Raw genomic sequence first — 16,267 nt, 5'->3', positions numbered from 1 at the left:
GCAACAGCATAACAATGTTATTAAAAAGAATCCACAAACTTATTGTACTTTAAAAATGTTGAAATTACATCAAATACACACATTTATTTGTATATTTAGTTTTAAACATATTGTTGCGGACTGAGTTGGGCTGGGTGGCTGTTGGGCCGCGTTATAAGTTCTGGAGTTCATTGAAGCAAAGATCTGATTGGCCCTCAGTTCTGTCGCTCAGCCTGTTGTTAGGTAATTTGGACCAATGGGGTTCAGCTTTGGGCCAAATAAGGGAAATGGGAGGGCAGGAGCAGGGGAATATAAAGTTGGGAGAAGCGCTCTCGTCTCACTCTCAGCGGGAGAGATTGAGGAGTTGCTGAATTAATTGTACGGAGTTTGTTGTGGTCTACAGTAACCAGAATAAAGAACCTTAAGAGAGGTTAAGTCTCCGTGCCTCAGTGTGTGAAAGGGACACTACATTATTGTATGGCTCTTTCGAAATTACATTTAAAAATATGTGGCGTTTATGGCTCTCTTGGCCAAAAAGGTTCCCGACCCCTGCTCTAGACAGTGCTCTGAACCTATTTTCTTCAATGATTTGTTATCTTCACTGGTGTCCATGGATAACATGAAACCTTTCCACCTTTATCCACCTTTGTCATGGTAGGAAGAACACGTCAATGTAAGGGTGGGGTCATTTAAGATAGCACAAGGGTATGATTATGTGCTCCATCTTTGTTAGAAATGAAAACCCTACTCACCTTATTTGTACAAGTCAAAACTTTTAACATGTGAGTTAAAGAAATACTTGAGAAAAAATAAATAAAAGTTAAAAGTCTTGTATGAAATTATTAAATTATGAAATTCTCTAAATTTGACTTTATCCTCATTTCATAACACATCCCAATCAAAAATCAGGGACAACTTGGGGAAATGCAAACTAGAACAAATACTTCACTTGTAAGCAGATAAGGGACTAACTCAAGCAAATTAGATGATTCAAAGCGCCAGAACAACAGTTTTGGGATGTTCTCTGCGTTCTCGACCAGCCTTTTTCCTTTCAGTTTTAATTCATGCTAAACGTCGGGTCTTCATGTTGTCTCACTTTTGGAAACGAAACTTAACTCAACCGAAATTTGCGAATTAGAAACCTATCCGCTGGATTCCCATCTGCACCTTGGTTTGACTGCAACGCTTTCTGGAGTTCTTCTGTGTTATTTGTTTTTCAGCGACTGAATAATTCGACTCCATAATTCCACCGGAAATGAATTTTGAAAGGCATTATTTGCAGATGATGAAGCCTTGTTGAAGACGGGACCGTATATTCGTTATGTGGAGAGAAAGGTGCAACACGCAATTTCGGAGGTGGAAAACTGGTCCTATGATAGGCTTCACATTTTCAGTGGCTCAAACAAGATGCATGGTTTTTACTGGTAAAAGGAAAACTGTTGTACACTTAAATTATAGGGAGAAGCATTGGATCAAGCGCGTAGCTTTAGGTATCTTGGAGTTATATTTAATAAGAAATTGAAATGGAGAGAATATCGATAGTATAACAGGGAGATGTAAGAAAGTCATAAATATAATGAGATGCTTAAAAGGCACTGGATGGAGAGCTAGTGTATGGTCTTTGAAACAAATATATATTACAATGATTAGGTAAGTTATTGATTATGGAATTTTTGTTTTGACTGGTTTAAACATGGCAGCCAGTCACATAAAAGACTCAGCCAATGACTGGTCCACCTTTAAACAACTGAGAAAGTAATAAATCCATTTGGGTCAACCCTTATTTATATGTCTATGGTGAGACCAAGCTTGACCAGAAATGTTTTTGGTCGGTTTCGGTTTTAGTGAACATCAATAGAAAGTAATGAAACCTATGATCAGTTTCTCTTTCCCCTTTTCGGCACATTTCCTCTACAGGAAGTGGGGAAGTTCAGGTAAAATGCTCTAGCATGATGGTGGATACAGAAACGCATGTCTTAAAAAAAAAAAAAAAACTCAATTCCTGAGAAATGAAACCTAAGAGCGTGAAAGTGGAGCCCCCCCCCCCCCCCCCCCCCCCCCCAATCCCATCACTGCCTCTGCAGCTCACAGTCCGCACGGTGGATTCTCTCAGACGGCAGCACTGAAGTTTAGAGACAAAAAAAGCGACCATGAACTCTCTGAACCAGCAATACGAGGAGAAGGTTCGTCCCTGCATCGACCTGATCGACTCTCTCCGCTCTCTGGGTGTGGAGAAGGACCTGGCGCTGCCGGCCATCGCCGTGATTGGGGACCAGAGCTCGGGGAAGAGCTCGGTGCTGGAGGCGCTGTCAGGGGTGGCGCTGCCCAGAGGGAGCGGTGAGTTCTGGAAAGCTTTAGAAGAAAAAGTGTTTTAAATACGCTTGTTAAAACTTTTGGTTTGTGTTTTTTCTTTAATTACGCCTGTAACCATCCAAAAAGACAAGACTTGATGCAAATCTACAGCGACAACAGTGCCCTCTGCTGTTGAAAAACCAACGGGGAAAACAGAACATCTCAGCTATGCGGGAATCAGAAATGTATGGAGTCCTATACTGTTCATAACTAAATAAATAAATATTTAATTCAATAAATAAATATGGCGTCATGCAAATACACAATCAACCAATAAATATCTCATAAATATATAAAAAGATCATGAAATTGTGAAAAACCTGCACACAGATTTTAAATTAGCCATTATATTATTCAATATATTTCATTTTGCTTTAAAAACCTGTTCATTATTTTAAAACAGCATTTTAAAATATTCATTTTATTCATGTGGAATATTATTATAATTCTACTTCTTTTTTCAGAACCTTGGATTTCAAAATCAATATTTTCCAAAGTAGCTTTGTTTTTATTTCATGTTGCTGTTTTTCACAATGGCGTATTTATTTCATGAAGAGCTTTTTCAGGAGAATGGGTCTATCTGTCAATCAAACCAGACAAGGCGGAGACACTTTTGTGATTGGCTACTTCTTTACTCAGACATGAGCAGCAGCACCCTGACTACATCGGTCGAGGATGTTTCAGCGAACGTGACGGCGCGATGCCCACTCCTCAACACTAGGGGGAGTATGCACCTCAACACATCCACAGTGTTACCAGAAATTGGGCAGTTTTGGTTCTAAATTTGCGGATAAAAGTGGCTTTGGGCGAGTGTGCATAATTCAGGTAATTTTGTGGTCGGTTCTGCAATTTTCATCTTCTCGTGAACATCTAGTAGTGGTCTAAGTTAGGCTGAGTGGTCGTTGGAGTTCCACAAAACTTCTATGAACTTGAGTTCATTAAACACACCATGCCGCGTGTGGGAGGAGCTAGCAGCCAACGCTTTAGCCTGATAGCCACTTGGAGCTGTACCTGTGTTTATCTCACTTAAAATGCATGGATGCACAGTCAATGCACATGGAGAATGTTAAGAGATCAGGTTTATTTATTTTGAATAGTTCTACATGATAACAATGTTTCCATGTTTGAGTTCATCCCAGAGAGTCTTTGCTTCAGGTCCTGCAGTCAAACTACGTCTTACGTGTAAATCAGAGCGCCCAGCGCATAGTGTGTTTGTGTGTGTGTGTGTGTGTGTGTGCGCAAGTTAAGGGTCTGTTGTTCAGTTCGCCAGAAAAGTAATAATAAAAAAGTATATCCAAAGTATAGAGACTGAATCTTTTAATAACCCGCTCTGGAAGCATCTGAACGGGGAAGTGAACCCCAAATCAAACCCCGGATCTCCGCTGCGTTTTACAACCAGAAAGAGAAACTTTCGCAGGAAAAGTTCAACCTTTTTCCCGAGAGGGGAAAAAAGCAGAGGACCTGATTCATAATCATTGTCTCAATGAAAATAGAAAAAATATCATAAGGTTCAGGAGGCCCGAGCAGGCTTGTTCCGCTATCCGCTGCTGCCTGCTCTGACTCTCTGTCGGTCCGCCAGCTCGCCTCCTATGGCATGGCTTGCCATCGAGCTGTTACCTGCAGAGCAAAGGAGTGCTGAGTGAATGACGTGACAGTCAGGAGTGTTTCACGGGGAACTTGGACACGTGGACAACCGGAGCTCCTTTGGTCCACACAAACCCTCAAACTACAAAAACAGAGTCGTCCATGTTTGCACATTTTGCTGCAGACAGATAGTTTGTATCAAATGTCAGCAAAGCCGCGTGGATATCGCCGAAATTTGTCATCTCTCTGACTGGCACACCGCTGAGCGGGTATCGAGGAATAAGAGTCGATTTCCATGGATGAGCCAATGAGCGTTTAGATCCCGCCCACTTTCACTGATTGACAGATAGACCCATTCTCCTGAAAAAGCTCTTCATGAAATAAATAAGCCATTATGAAAAACAGTAACATGAAATAAAAACAAAGCTACTTTGGAAAATATTGATTTTGAAATCCAAGGTTCTGAAAAAAGAAGTAGAATTATAATAATATTCCACATGATAAAAAATGAATATTTTAAAATGCTGTTTTAAAATAATGAAAAGGTTTTTAAAGCAACATGAAATATATTGAATAATATAATGGCTAATTTAAAATCTGTGTGCAGGTTTTTCACAATTTCATGATCTTTTTATATATTTATGAGATATTTATTGGTTGATTGTGTATTTGCATGAGGTCATATTTATTTATTTAATTAAATATTTATTTATTTAATTATGAACAGTATAGGACTCCATAGTAATGAAACCCTCTCTAATGAAAATTGTGTTTTTAATATGTTCATGTGGCATGTTTCTGATTATGCAAGCTATATTTAAAGAAAATAAAGCTTAGAACTGAGTTCTGAGTACTTCTTCATTCAAATTGTTGTGAATCAGTAGCAGACAAAAAAAATGCTGTTGGAAAAAGCTTTTTGGAGTGACGTAGAAGCTACTATCGGCAGGCCACGACCTCCCTGCTCCGCTCCATTCTGATGCATCTCCCTTGCAGATAAATGGATCCATGTACGTCTTTGCTTTCCTCATCTGAGTTGGTATTTGGCTCAAAACTGTACGTAGCTATAGCTCCAATATTGCTCACAATTTTGCACCAGTAATTTTGTCTTAGCTGGAGAAAGTGTAAACAAAGAGATAGGAAGTCAGGGTAGGCTTACTCCACGCAAATCAAAGACTATAAATGTGAACTGGACTGAGTAACTTCCCCACTCACATTCCAAACAGGAAGTACCTGCTGGTCCCAGAAAGCGAAGTCCCATACTCTTCTATTGGAAAATAAACACCTATTACTCAGTCCTTCTATCTATCAGAATGACTGTTCTTGCTCTGGGACTTTTTTTTAACATGTTCTTGCTAATCCTAATTTTTTTCTCATACTTTTTTTTATCTCAAGTTATAAACTTGCCAATCAGATGCCCAAATAAAAGCATTTGGTGCCCACTGGCCCCCACCTTGAAACATCTGAAATCTTTGATATACATATCCTCTTGAGCCCACTTTCAGTGGAAAGGGTGTGGCTTTCCAACAAGCTCAATCCTGATTAGGGAGAGTGATTGCCTTAGAAATGAACTCAGACCAATCACTGCTTTGTCTTCCGGTTCTAACATGGCGAAGTCCGTATTGCAGAAAAATGGAGACTGAATTGACTTCATTTTGTTGAAAACTGGAAGTAAAGCATTTTCTATGGGTGATGTTTCACTCACTATGTCCAGTTCTCTCTTATACAGTCAGTGGCGCCAACAGTTCAGCCCAGAGTACAGAGTACTTCTAATGAACTGCTGCCACTCTGCAGAAATGATGTCCTAGAAAAAAAAATTGATTTTTTTATTTTGGCTAAAGTACCATTGGGAATGCTTTTACAATGATCAAAATATGATCAGAGTGGGACTTTTATATAAAGGCATCAAACTTTTACTATTAAGTTTTTTAGTGCATCAAAATGAACCATTTATACCATAATTATTGAGGCATATCTGTTTAAGAAAATCAGAAAATGTCAAGTTTTTACTGGAAATTATTCACAATCAGTTCAGATTGGCTTATCAAAAAAAGGCTTGCCAGTAAATTTACTCCAATGCTACCATGAAATAGAAAAAGCTGAAAGCAAAGATGAACAACCCTGGAAGAATTTCAGGCAGTCAGCTCAACAGTGCATTAACACCTCGCCGTGGGCGGTTCAGCCCAATTAACTCACATGTTCCGCGTCCTACTTGAGAACCAGGTGTGCGCTCCATGCCCTCTTTATCCATGTCCGCGAACGCTGCACTTGTCGCCCCACCCTCCTCCTCAGCTTCCGCCTGCGAGCTCTGTTAGGGTCATTTTATACCTGAAGTTTTCTATGGAGATTCTGTTTTATTGTATCTGAACGGAGCCTTATGCCAAACTAAAGGGAAATATGGAAAATAAAGCATTCTCTACTGCATATATACTTTGCCTAATCCAACTAACCATTGTTTGACGATAACGTTAATTTTTAAGTAGTTTTTAATCAGATTCTTTTTCCTTTTTTTATTTTTTACATTATTTGGACAACAGGTATTGTGACAAGATGTCCTTTGGAACTGAAAATGAAGAAAATTACTAAAGGCCAGAAGTGGAATGGAAAGATTCATTACCGTGACTTTGCAGAAGAAATTCAAGAACCTGCAAATGTGGAGCAAAATATCTGTCAAGGTGCAGTATTCCTGGATTTTTATCAAATTCTAATCATTTGTAAAAGCGAACAATGAAGGCTAACTTACCCAGGGAACATGATAACACATAACTAGCACTGAAGGATGGTCAAAGAATAAAAAAACGATGGATGGATTTTTCTCCTGTGTAAAATAGCAAAAATTAAATGTGCTTGGTTGACTCTGACCTAAAGAGCTTTGCATACGTTTGAAGAGAATACAAAAGTATTTCAGCTTGTAAAATCTGAAAGGTAAATGCATTCATCTGTAGCCATAACATGCTTATGCTGTCTTTGCAGCTCAAGACAAAATGGCTGGAGTTGGGGTAGGGATCAGCGATGAGCTCATCAGTCTAGAAATCGCATCCCCCAACGTTCCAGACCTGACCCTTATTGACCTGCCCGGCATCACCAGAGTGGCTGTGAAGGGACAGCCAGCAAACATTGGTGAACAAGTATGTTGGTGTCGGACTTAAAGATTTCATTCAGAGTAAAATGCTTTGATTTCAATCCCTAAATTGCTACTGTAGTAAGTCAAAAAACAGCACAAGAGTAGGAGCTTAAAGTATAAAAAACCCAGAATACGATAAGTTAAATTGCAAAATGGAATACAAACTGAAGTGCAATAAGTAAACAGTAAACTGTTATTTTAAACTGTAATGTGCATTGTGTGTAATAAGAATGATTGTGCAATTTTATGAAAACTATGACCAAATGACTTTAATGGCTTGAGTCGTGAAATCTGGACTTAAGTCTTCTTTCTTGAAATGTTCTCATCCAGTCTCAGTGGTACTTGCATAGATCCTCCAGGTGAGTCACACACATTCATGCAACTGGATAGCTTCATTAAGGGAAGCAGAGAAGAGAACCAGAGAGTGGTGAAAGGTAAAGGTCTCTTCCTTTTGAACTCTTTCCATGCCCCGTCATACTGTCGCTACGTGTGGTCGGGTGGAGTTCTGAGACATATAACGTCTTAATGAAGGAGGGGTAAGAAATAGTTGCTCCATTTAGAATCTGTAAATTGTCGTCTTCAAATGATTGTCCTTTGTTCCATTTGAATGTGCAAAAAAAACTACAAATTGGTCCTTAGACTAGCCACAAACAGCGGCAGCGTGATTGGCTGATTTACGTTATATGCTCCTGAAAAGATATTCATTTGTGTAAGATGGGTGTGCTCATGTGTGAAATGATTGTTTGCCATTCTTGTATGTTATGCCAAAACAATTTCATTAAAACAATTTTTTTTGCAATTAATGCTTACGTACAGATAAAGAAACTGATCTGGAAATTTATTGGAAAACAAGAAACCATTAACTTGGTGGTGGTTCCATGCAATGTGGACATAGCAACAACAGAAGCTTTGAAAATGGCACAAGAGGTTGATCCAGAAGGAGAAAGGACTCTTGGTAAATGACAGAACCCTGAAAGAAGTGACTTTAGTTACCATCACTCAATACTTTTAGGAGAGTTCATCAGCTACTCTTTTTTTTCTCCTAGGTATTCTGACCAAACCTGATCTAGTGGACAAAGGCACAGAGGAGACTGTTGTTGACATTATCAACAACAAGGCTATCCCCCTTAAAAAGGGCTACATGATAGTGAGGTGCAGGGGTCAGAAAGAGATCACAAAGAAGGTTTCTCTCACCACAGCTCTGGAAAAAGAAAGAAACTTCTTTCAGGAGCATTCACATTTCCAGTGAGTCTATTGTTCAAACAAATACAAATCCTAGCTTGGGATGTATTGTTCATAACTATACATTTCTGTTGCAGGACTTTGTACTATGATGGCCACGCCTCTGTTCCCAAACTTGCAGAAAAGCTGACCTTGGAACTGGTTCATCACATCCAGGTGATTTTCTTTTCCTAGCTCCACCCATTAGAGTGGTTATTTTTAGAAAAATAAAAACCTTTTCAGAACTTTTAGCTTAAACTACCAACTCAAAAAATGGAAATATTGTAACCCTGTTGCTATGTTTGGAAGGCTATGTGGAGAAGTCGATGTGACAAAGTTGTGTAAGATTAAATAACTCTGTCATGGACCGCCTTTTTTAATTCTCTTAAAAATATGTTTTTATTTGTCTCTCTTTCGAGTTGACAGATTTCAGTTGGTATTAAGTCTTAATGTTTTCTGTAGAAATCACTGCCTCATCTGGAGGAGCAGATAGAGACGAAACTCAAACAGACTCAGTCAAAGTTAGACAACCTAGGTTGCGGGCCCCCATCTGAGCCCTCAGAGAAACTCGGCTTTCTCATCGATGTGAGTAAAAACAGCTGTTACTTTTTCATATCCTTTCTGTGGGTGTAAAAAAATAAAAGAAATGATGTTTCATTATATACAGGAATAAAATTGTAATCATTCACTTTTTTTTCTGAACCTCTCGTGCTGTAGAAAGTGACTTCATTCACACAGGATGCAGTATATCTTTCCAAAGGGGAGGATTTAAGATGCGGATACAAGTCCAAGATCTTCTCTGTACTCAGACAAAGATTTGCCAGTTGGAACCTTCTCATCGAAGACTCAGGAACAACATGTAACTAAGTTCCCAACCTCACATATGGTGTACTGTACAGTCCGGTCTTACCTTTTCAAATACAAACTCAAATGAATTCCTTAAAAAATCTTTGCAGTTAGCTGGAATATTGAAAAAGAAGTGGCCCAGTATGACCGCAAGTACCGAGGTAAAGAACTGCCAGGCTTCATTAACTACAAGACCTTTGAGGCCATGGTGCAGGAGCAGGTCAAACAGCTGGAGGAGCCTGCTGTGCTGAAGCTCAAGGAGGTGTCCGGTATGTCTTTTTTTAAAGCGTTTTCAGAAAGTACTGGCCATCTTGTAGGGTTGTAATGGTACACGTAGTTGTACCGAACCGTTTCGGTACAGCAATTTCGGTTCACTTTTGTACCATTTCGGTTTTTCGTTTGTTTATTTTTCCCCCCAAATGTATTAACTTTGCGCCGAGGCGGAACTAATGTTACTCGTGGTAGTCCGCCAAGACTCTCGATGGTTTCTGCACTCGCGCACCTGTACGAAGGGGGGGGGGGCAGAGCGTGGGAGCGGGTAGCGCAATAATGTGTGTGAGTGCGCTTTCAGGGTGTGTTGCTCAGTTTTTTTTTTCAGGCCAGTGTTAATTATCCAAAATTTTTTGGTTCCTGGCAGCTAATAGTTTTTCTTATTTTATAAAGCAGATCACCAACATAGGTCAATTTTATTTATTGTTATATAAAACTAATAAATGCATTTTGCAAGTAATTTTTTTCTGCCTTTTTTGTACCGAAAAATACCGAAAATAGATAGATAGATAGATAGATAGATAAAAACTTTATTAATCTTCCAAGGGAGAAATTCAGGTGTCCTGCTGCAAAACACACACAGTAAATAACAATAAAATAATATTTAACAAAAAAGCAGTTCATAACAGGCAGATTTGCTAAACAGCCGTACCTAACCGAAACGTATCGCACCCTTTGAAATTCTGAATCAAACCGAATCAAGATTTTAGCGTATCGTTACACCCCTACCATCTTGGTCCATTATCAGGTTGTTGTAACACAAGTAGGACTAGGTTTTTAGTCAAAAAAACTGAAGCTTTATAATTAATAACCATTTTCATAGACATTTCTTTTGATAACTATAATTTTAATGTTGGTTCTATTGTTGTCTTACAGAACTTGCAAAGAAAGAATTCTTTGCCTTGATTCAGAGGAGTTTAGTTGGACTACCTAATCTTATGAGGGCAGCTAAGGTATGTCATTTTGAACTCATATAATTATTGCCCCTTTTTTCTAAACATATCTACTGAAATAGACTTTAAAGAGCTGAATACAACCATTTCAGTCCAAGTTTTGTATACTGTATATGCCAGTGGCTTATACACGCAGCTAACTGTCAATAAGCAGAATATTTAACAGAATGTTTTGCTTACCTTTAGTTGAAGACTGAAGCCATCACAAATGAGAAGGAAGCGCTTGCTGAGTCCATGCTGAGGACACAGTTCAAGATGGAAATGATTGTTTATACCCAAGACTGCAGATACAGCAAGAAGCTAGGGAAGAGAAAGAAGAGTGAAGTCAACTTTCCCAACAACACCAGTGACATTGGGGCCAGCCTAAAAGAGATGGCTAAACATCTGAAATCCTATTATCAAGTGAGTACACAAACATTGAAACTTGCAAAAGTCATGTCAGCATTTAAAGATGTTTGTGACAAATCTGAATTATGGAGATAAGGAGTACTAATCAAAATACCAGATTCACAATTATGAGTTCAAAGTACATAGGCTTCCTTTTTGTATCTTTATAGTTTCTGTGAATAAGTTGGTACAAACGGCCACAGATATTTCAGTGATCTAAAGTGGGATTTAGTTTTTTTATCCAAATCTTATATTGTTTTAGTATTTGACTGTTGAGAGTTACATACATACAGACATACATTTTATTAACACAGGATCATTATTTGCAGTACAATACCATACTGATTACACCACAGCAAACGTGCAGAAAAGTAAATCAAAATCGATGCAAAACCAATAATAAAAAAATTCAAACATGCAAGCACTTATAAAAAATAATGTCCAGTATAAATTAGGGGAAGTGACTTTAACAAAGGAATGACAAACAAAATAGAAAAGAAGTAGTCCGCTCCTGCACTTGATTAGTTAGTCATGCCGTGTGAGCCCGTGAGGAGTGGACAAACAAAACACATAACCAAAAAACTTAAACAGGACAGCAGGGCACAGTATTCCGACACTAAAAACAGAAGATGCACCATATTAAAACATTTGATAAATAATTTATCCATTGTTTAAAACATACATCCGCTGTGATAAAAGTGTAAATACCTGGTGCATCGCAAAACCTCACGCCCAGTCCGTAAAACCTGTCATGACTAGCGGAACTAAACAGACCAAGACGCTGGAACCCGGAAGGAGACGCAGGTGAGTTCTGGAATGGTTTAAAAGGGTTTAATATTCGGATCTTGGTTCAGAGGTAAGTTAGTGAAGCGGCAGACTGCGAGGAGGACCCACGACGAGGATGGAGGATTTTCGTCGGCTCGTGACGTCACTGGTAGCTTTGTCCATGGCTCGTGGTGAACTCAAGGATCGGCAGAGGCTCGTGGAGAATTGGAGGATCGGCAGAGGCTCGTGGCTTGACAGGTAATGACGAGGCTGTGTTCCGGAATAGCAGCAGACTCAGGCGACCACTCGTGGTAATGGATTCCTGGAGACAAGGTAAGACCAAGATTTAGGCAAAGGCTTGAAAGGCAAAGAACCTGACGACCATGTTATGCACCATCAGGGGCAATGAACTTGCGATGAATACTGGTCCTGGAGCTCTTTAAGAAAGGCAGGAAGGTGATGAGGTGAGCGGTTGCAGCTGTGTCGCATCAGGAGCCAAGCAGAGAGGGGAGGGGGAGAAGACTGACAGAGGCACCATGAAAAACCCCTGATAAAACAGGATCTACATTTGGCGTGATCCTGTCATAAAATAAAAATAAAAACATCAAGCACAACTAATGCTGCTCCGTGAGCTAACCAGCTTTTTCACAGGAAACTAGCACCATAGCAACCATACGTCAACTTCCTTTAAGTACCCTCTGTACCATATATATATATATATATATATATATATATATATATATATATATATATATATATATATATATATATATATATATATATATATATATATATATATATATATATATATATGTATATATATATATATATATATATAAAAGCCTGGAGAAATGCCAGGGACTCAGAGAAGAACTGGAGAAAGCATGGAAAGTGAAGGTGACAGTGGTGCCTCTGGTAATTAGAGCACTCGGGGCAGTAACCCCCAAGCTGGAGGAGTGGCTACAACAGATCCCTGGAAAGCCCTCAGACCTCTCAGTCCAGAAAAGCACAGTGCTAGGAACAGCTGAAATACTGCGCAGGACTCTCAAGCTCCCAGGCTTCTGGTAAAGGACCCGAGCTTGGAGGAGAAACCACCCGCGGGGGGTGAGAGGGGCATTTTATATATATATATATATATATATATATATATATATATATATATACACACACACACACACACACACACACACACACACACACACACACACACACACTTGGCTTTAAAAAAAACGTCCGTGATTCCGCTCTTCAGCTACAGACACACTCCATTCATCAGAGAGACCGGATAGCAGCCTTCGAATAGGCGAAGGGGGTCTGCGTTTCTGTGCTGTGTCTATCAACAACACGTGGTGTGAGGATGTACAGACTGTTCACCAGCACTGTTCGCCTGATGTGGAGTTTTTGATGCTGAAGTGCCATCCCCATTTCCTGCCAAGATGGTTTACAGACGTGTTTTTGGCCGCCGTCTATATTCCCCCACGAGCCAACTCTACAGCGGCACTCTGCAAGCTCCATGACATCATCGCATTAGAGACTGCATATGATGATGCTGTTTTTATTGCTACGGGCGACTTAAACAATCTTTGGACTGTATTTCTTAAATATCACCAGCATGTAGACATTCCCACTCATGACAAGAACATCTTGGATCATGTTAACACTAACATAAAGGGAGCGTACAGGGCCGCACCCTGCCCCCGCTTTGGATACTCGGACCACATCTCTTAGTTTCTGTACCCAGCCTACAGGCAAAGACTCAAACAATCTAATCCAGTCACCAAACAGGTTCAGCTCGGGACACCTGGGACTAAGAGTGCATTGCAGGACTGTTTCATGACTTACAGAAGCAGCACCAGTACCATCAGTGCCGCAGAGAGCCTGCCCGATGACCTCAATGCATTCTACACCCGCTTTGAAACGTCCACCCCCCATACAGAGGGACCAATACACTCTTGGACCATTACACCCCTCTCACCCCCACCAGTCATCTCTTCAGCCCAGGTAAACAAAGCTCTGAGGAGGATTAACACCACAAGGCGGCAGGACCGGACAACATTTCTGGGTGAGCCCTCAGAGCAAGTTCTAACGAGCTGATAGACGTTCTCACTGCCATATTCAACCTCTCTGTCAGCCAGAGAACCGTCCCCTACTACTTCAAGACCACTACCATTGTTCCCAGGGAGAGCTCTCCCACCGGCCTGAACGACTACAGACCAGTAGAAAAAATCAGCTGCTACAAGGAAAATATGATCAAGATCAACATGTAAAAATACCTGACTGTGTTAAGTCAAAGCTCCCGCCAGCTGGTTGCAGTCATTATGAAGTGAATATGCAAAAAAATTGCTGTTTAAGTCAATAACTGTACCTCCATAAGTACTGCTCTTAACACGTACAAATGAAATTTGTTTTTTGAGCATGCATCTTTGTCACATGAAAGTTCACAAGTATTTAAGGAAAAGCCATTTTACTCTTTTTTTTTAAAGCAGAATTTACAAAATTAATGTGTGACTTCTCAACTGTTCTGTCATTAAACCACAGATTGCCGGCCAGCGTCTGGCTGACCAAGTCCCTTTGGTGATCCACTACCAGATGCTGCAGGAGTTTGCCATCCAGCTGCAGAGAGAAATGCTGCAGATGCTTCAAGACAAGAAGAAAATGGAGTCCCTGCTTCAAGAGGACCATACCATAAAAGAGAACCGGGTCCACCTTCACAACTGCATTAAACGCCTGTCAAAGGCACGCATGCTACTGAGTGAATTCAGTATGAGCATGTATGACTTCACCCCAATGCAAGTTTAAAACTAGAAATCTACTAAGAAATCTTTTTTTTTCAATAGTTATATTATCTTGAGGACTCTATGTTGCTTCTCTTGAAGTTTGTTCAAAAGTCTGTTGTAACTGAAAAAAATTAAATCCAAGATGGCTGCAAGACAGTCACAAAATTTGAAATAAATCCTTTTACTTCTGAAAATCCTCAGATCTTAAAAAATATAGATGATATATTTTGTAGACTCTCAAGTGGGGTAAAGAACAGAGAAGCCTGTGGAGGAAATTCCATCAAGGCTTTGCCTTTTTAAGCTGAGAGGAGAATCACCTAAAAGTGAATATTTGGGGATGACATTCTATAATTTGTTTACATGTCAGTTCCGTGTAGATCTCATTTCACAAATTACAGGAAAGCTGAAAGTTATTTTTCCTTTCTTTAGATGTCGGTGAAGGTTCTCATTCATCCAGGTTACGTTGTCTTGCTCCACAGCATTTTGACTTCTTGCTTGAAGAGTATTTTTAAGATGATTAAAACAGTGAAAAGAAAGACAGAGGCTTTCATATTTCCATGTCATATATCAGAGGGTTCATTAGGAAAATGAAAATATTTAGAGACCACAGGGAAGAAGAGTTGGCTGTTGTGGAGCCAGATGTAGCAAGATCATTGAGGATGAAGTGAGGAAGACATTGAAGAGGAAGAAGATGGAAAGGCAGATGGGCCTCACAACGTACCTGTGGAGGTGTTTATATGAGAGGTGGCATTAGAGTGAAAAAAAATATATAAACATATCTGAGAGGTTTAAAGGTTATGTAAATAGGCATGAAAAATAATACAAATGTATGCATCTCAGTTTGAATAAATTTTGCGAATAAAAAATATCCTCTAATTTCCTGATATTTTTTAAAACAAGTCCTGCAAATATGTATGGAATTAAACTAGGATGCACAATATTTGATTTTTGCTGGTGTCTTTATGTTGGCTAATTCTAATAAACCTCTTTCTATTAACTATTTAAAACTATTTTGTCCAAGTACAAAGATAAAAAAAAAATAGACAGAGCGGTGTGGCAAAACAACTTTGAGAAGAACAGATCTCAGAAGTCAGTCAAGATAATCATGATTAATCGTGTTAACATAACTTTTTGTTGTATCGAAATTATTAAAATATCTTGTCTGGAAAAAGTACTGGTGTATTATTCTGATATAGATTTGAATGTCATGTTAACTCCTTTCGATTGTTATAACTTAATTATTTTATCTCATCTCTTTTAAAAATTAAGTTGTGTTAAGCTATGGGTTTCAATCAAATTAACTTGCAAATTTTAGTCAAAAGAACTGACATATTTATTTGACTAGAACAAAAGTGGACTATAAAAGAATTTGAAATGCTCTGAAGTAGAACTACTATATTTGAACACCAAGATTTTTTTCATCTTTCCATTTTTGACTGTAAAAACATTCACTGATGGAAGACTCATGGCGTCCGTTGTGGCTTCCTGACTGGCTGGCAAGTTTGCGGCAGAGAGTGAGCTGGATTTGACTTGAATTAAATCCTTCTTTTTCTGTGAAGAATCTGGAAAATTTTCTAAACTAAAAACTGAAGGCAAGATTAAAAGAAATTGGCAACGGGACATGAAAAAATCGAGGTTGGACGCAAAAGCAGCGGCGGGTAGGCACAGCTGTGTTGTGACTGGGAAGGAGTAGGGAGACGATGGGGAGTGTGAGAGTGAGAATAGCATGGAGATTGAAACAGGGAGTGAAAACAGGGGTAATAGTTTTGATGTAGCTGATGTTAGAAAACAGGTGATGTCAAATTACATTGATGAAGAGGGAGGGGACAAGTATAAAGTCATTCTGAGATTTTCTAAAGGAAATGGGGTGGGTTATTTGAACGTGATAAAGCTGACGACTATTCTTAAGAATCTTAATTCTTAAAAATTCTTAAGAATCCCATCTCTCAAGACTCGCTAGAATCTTGAGAGATGGGAACCTGTTGAGGAGTGAAGAGAAAAGGGTCAAGGCC

General features: G+C 39.3%; 1 protein-coding gene across 1 annotated transcript; it reads left to right on the top strand.

The window, feature by feature from the left end:
• The first annotated feature begins 2,046 nt into the window (after positions 1–2,046).
• On the top strand, positions 2,047–15,294 carry LOC101163162 (interferon-induced GTP-binding protein Mx). Its single transcript, XM_023954997.1, has 12 exons — positions 2,047–2,316; positions 6,450–6,587; positions 6,886–7,040; positions 7,853–7,991; positions 8,083–8,281; positions 8,356–8,434; positions 8,720–8,842; positions 8,975–9,116; positions 9,214–9,372; positions 10,250–10,326; positions 10,513–10,728; positions 14,017–15,294. The coding sequence occupies exons 1-12, from the start codon at positions 2,130–2,132 to the stop codon at positions 14,275–14,277; spliced, it is 1,875 nt and encodes a 624-aa protein (XP_023810765.1). The 5' UTR covers positions 2,047–2,129; the 3' UTR covers positions 14,278–15,294.
• Positions 15,295–16,267: the final 973 nt, after the last annotated feature.

The sequence above is a fragment of the Oryzias latipes genome, chromosome 5 (assembly GCF_002234675.1).
Source record: "Oryzias latipes chromosome 5, ASM223467v1".
NCBI classification, from domain to species: domain Eukaryota; kingdom Metazoa; phylum Chordata; class Actinopteri; order Beloniformes; family Adrianichthyidae; genus Oryzias; species Oryzias latipes.
The sequence above is the reverse complement of the archived record's forward strand: the minus strand, read 5'-3'. Positions and strand labels throughout refer to the sequence as shown.

What these genes read in the sequence shown, in the direction of transcription:
- LOC101163162 (XM_023954997.1), top strand. Translation starts at nt 2,130, where the DNA reads ATGAACTCTCTGAACCAGCAATACGAGGAGAAGGTTCGTCCCTGCATC. An exon ending in AACTGGTTCATCACATCCAG is followed by an intron (nt 8,435 to 8,719) that starts GTGATTTTCTTT and finishes TGTTTTCTGTAG; the next exon opens with AAATCACTGCCTCATCTGGA. An exon ending in GAAGCTCAAGGAGGTGTCCG is followed by an intron (nt 9,373 to 10,249) that starts GTATGTCTTTTT and finishes GTTGTCTTACAG; the next exon opens with AACTTGCAAAGAAAGAATTC.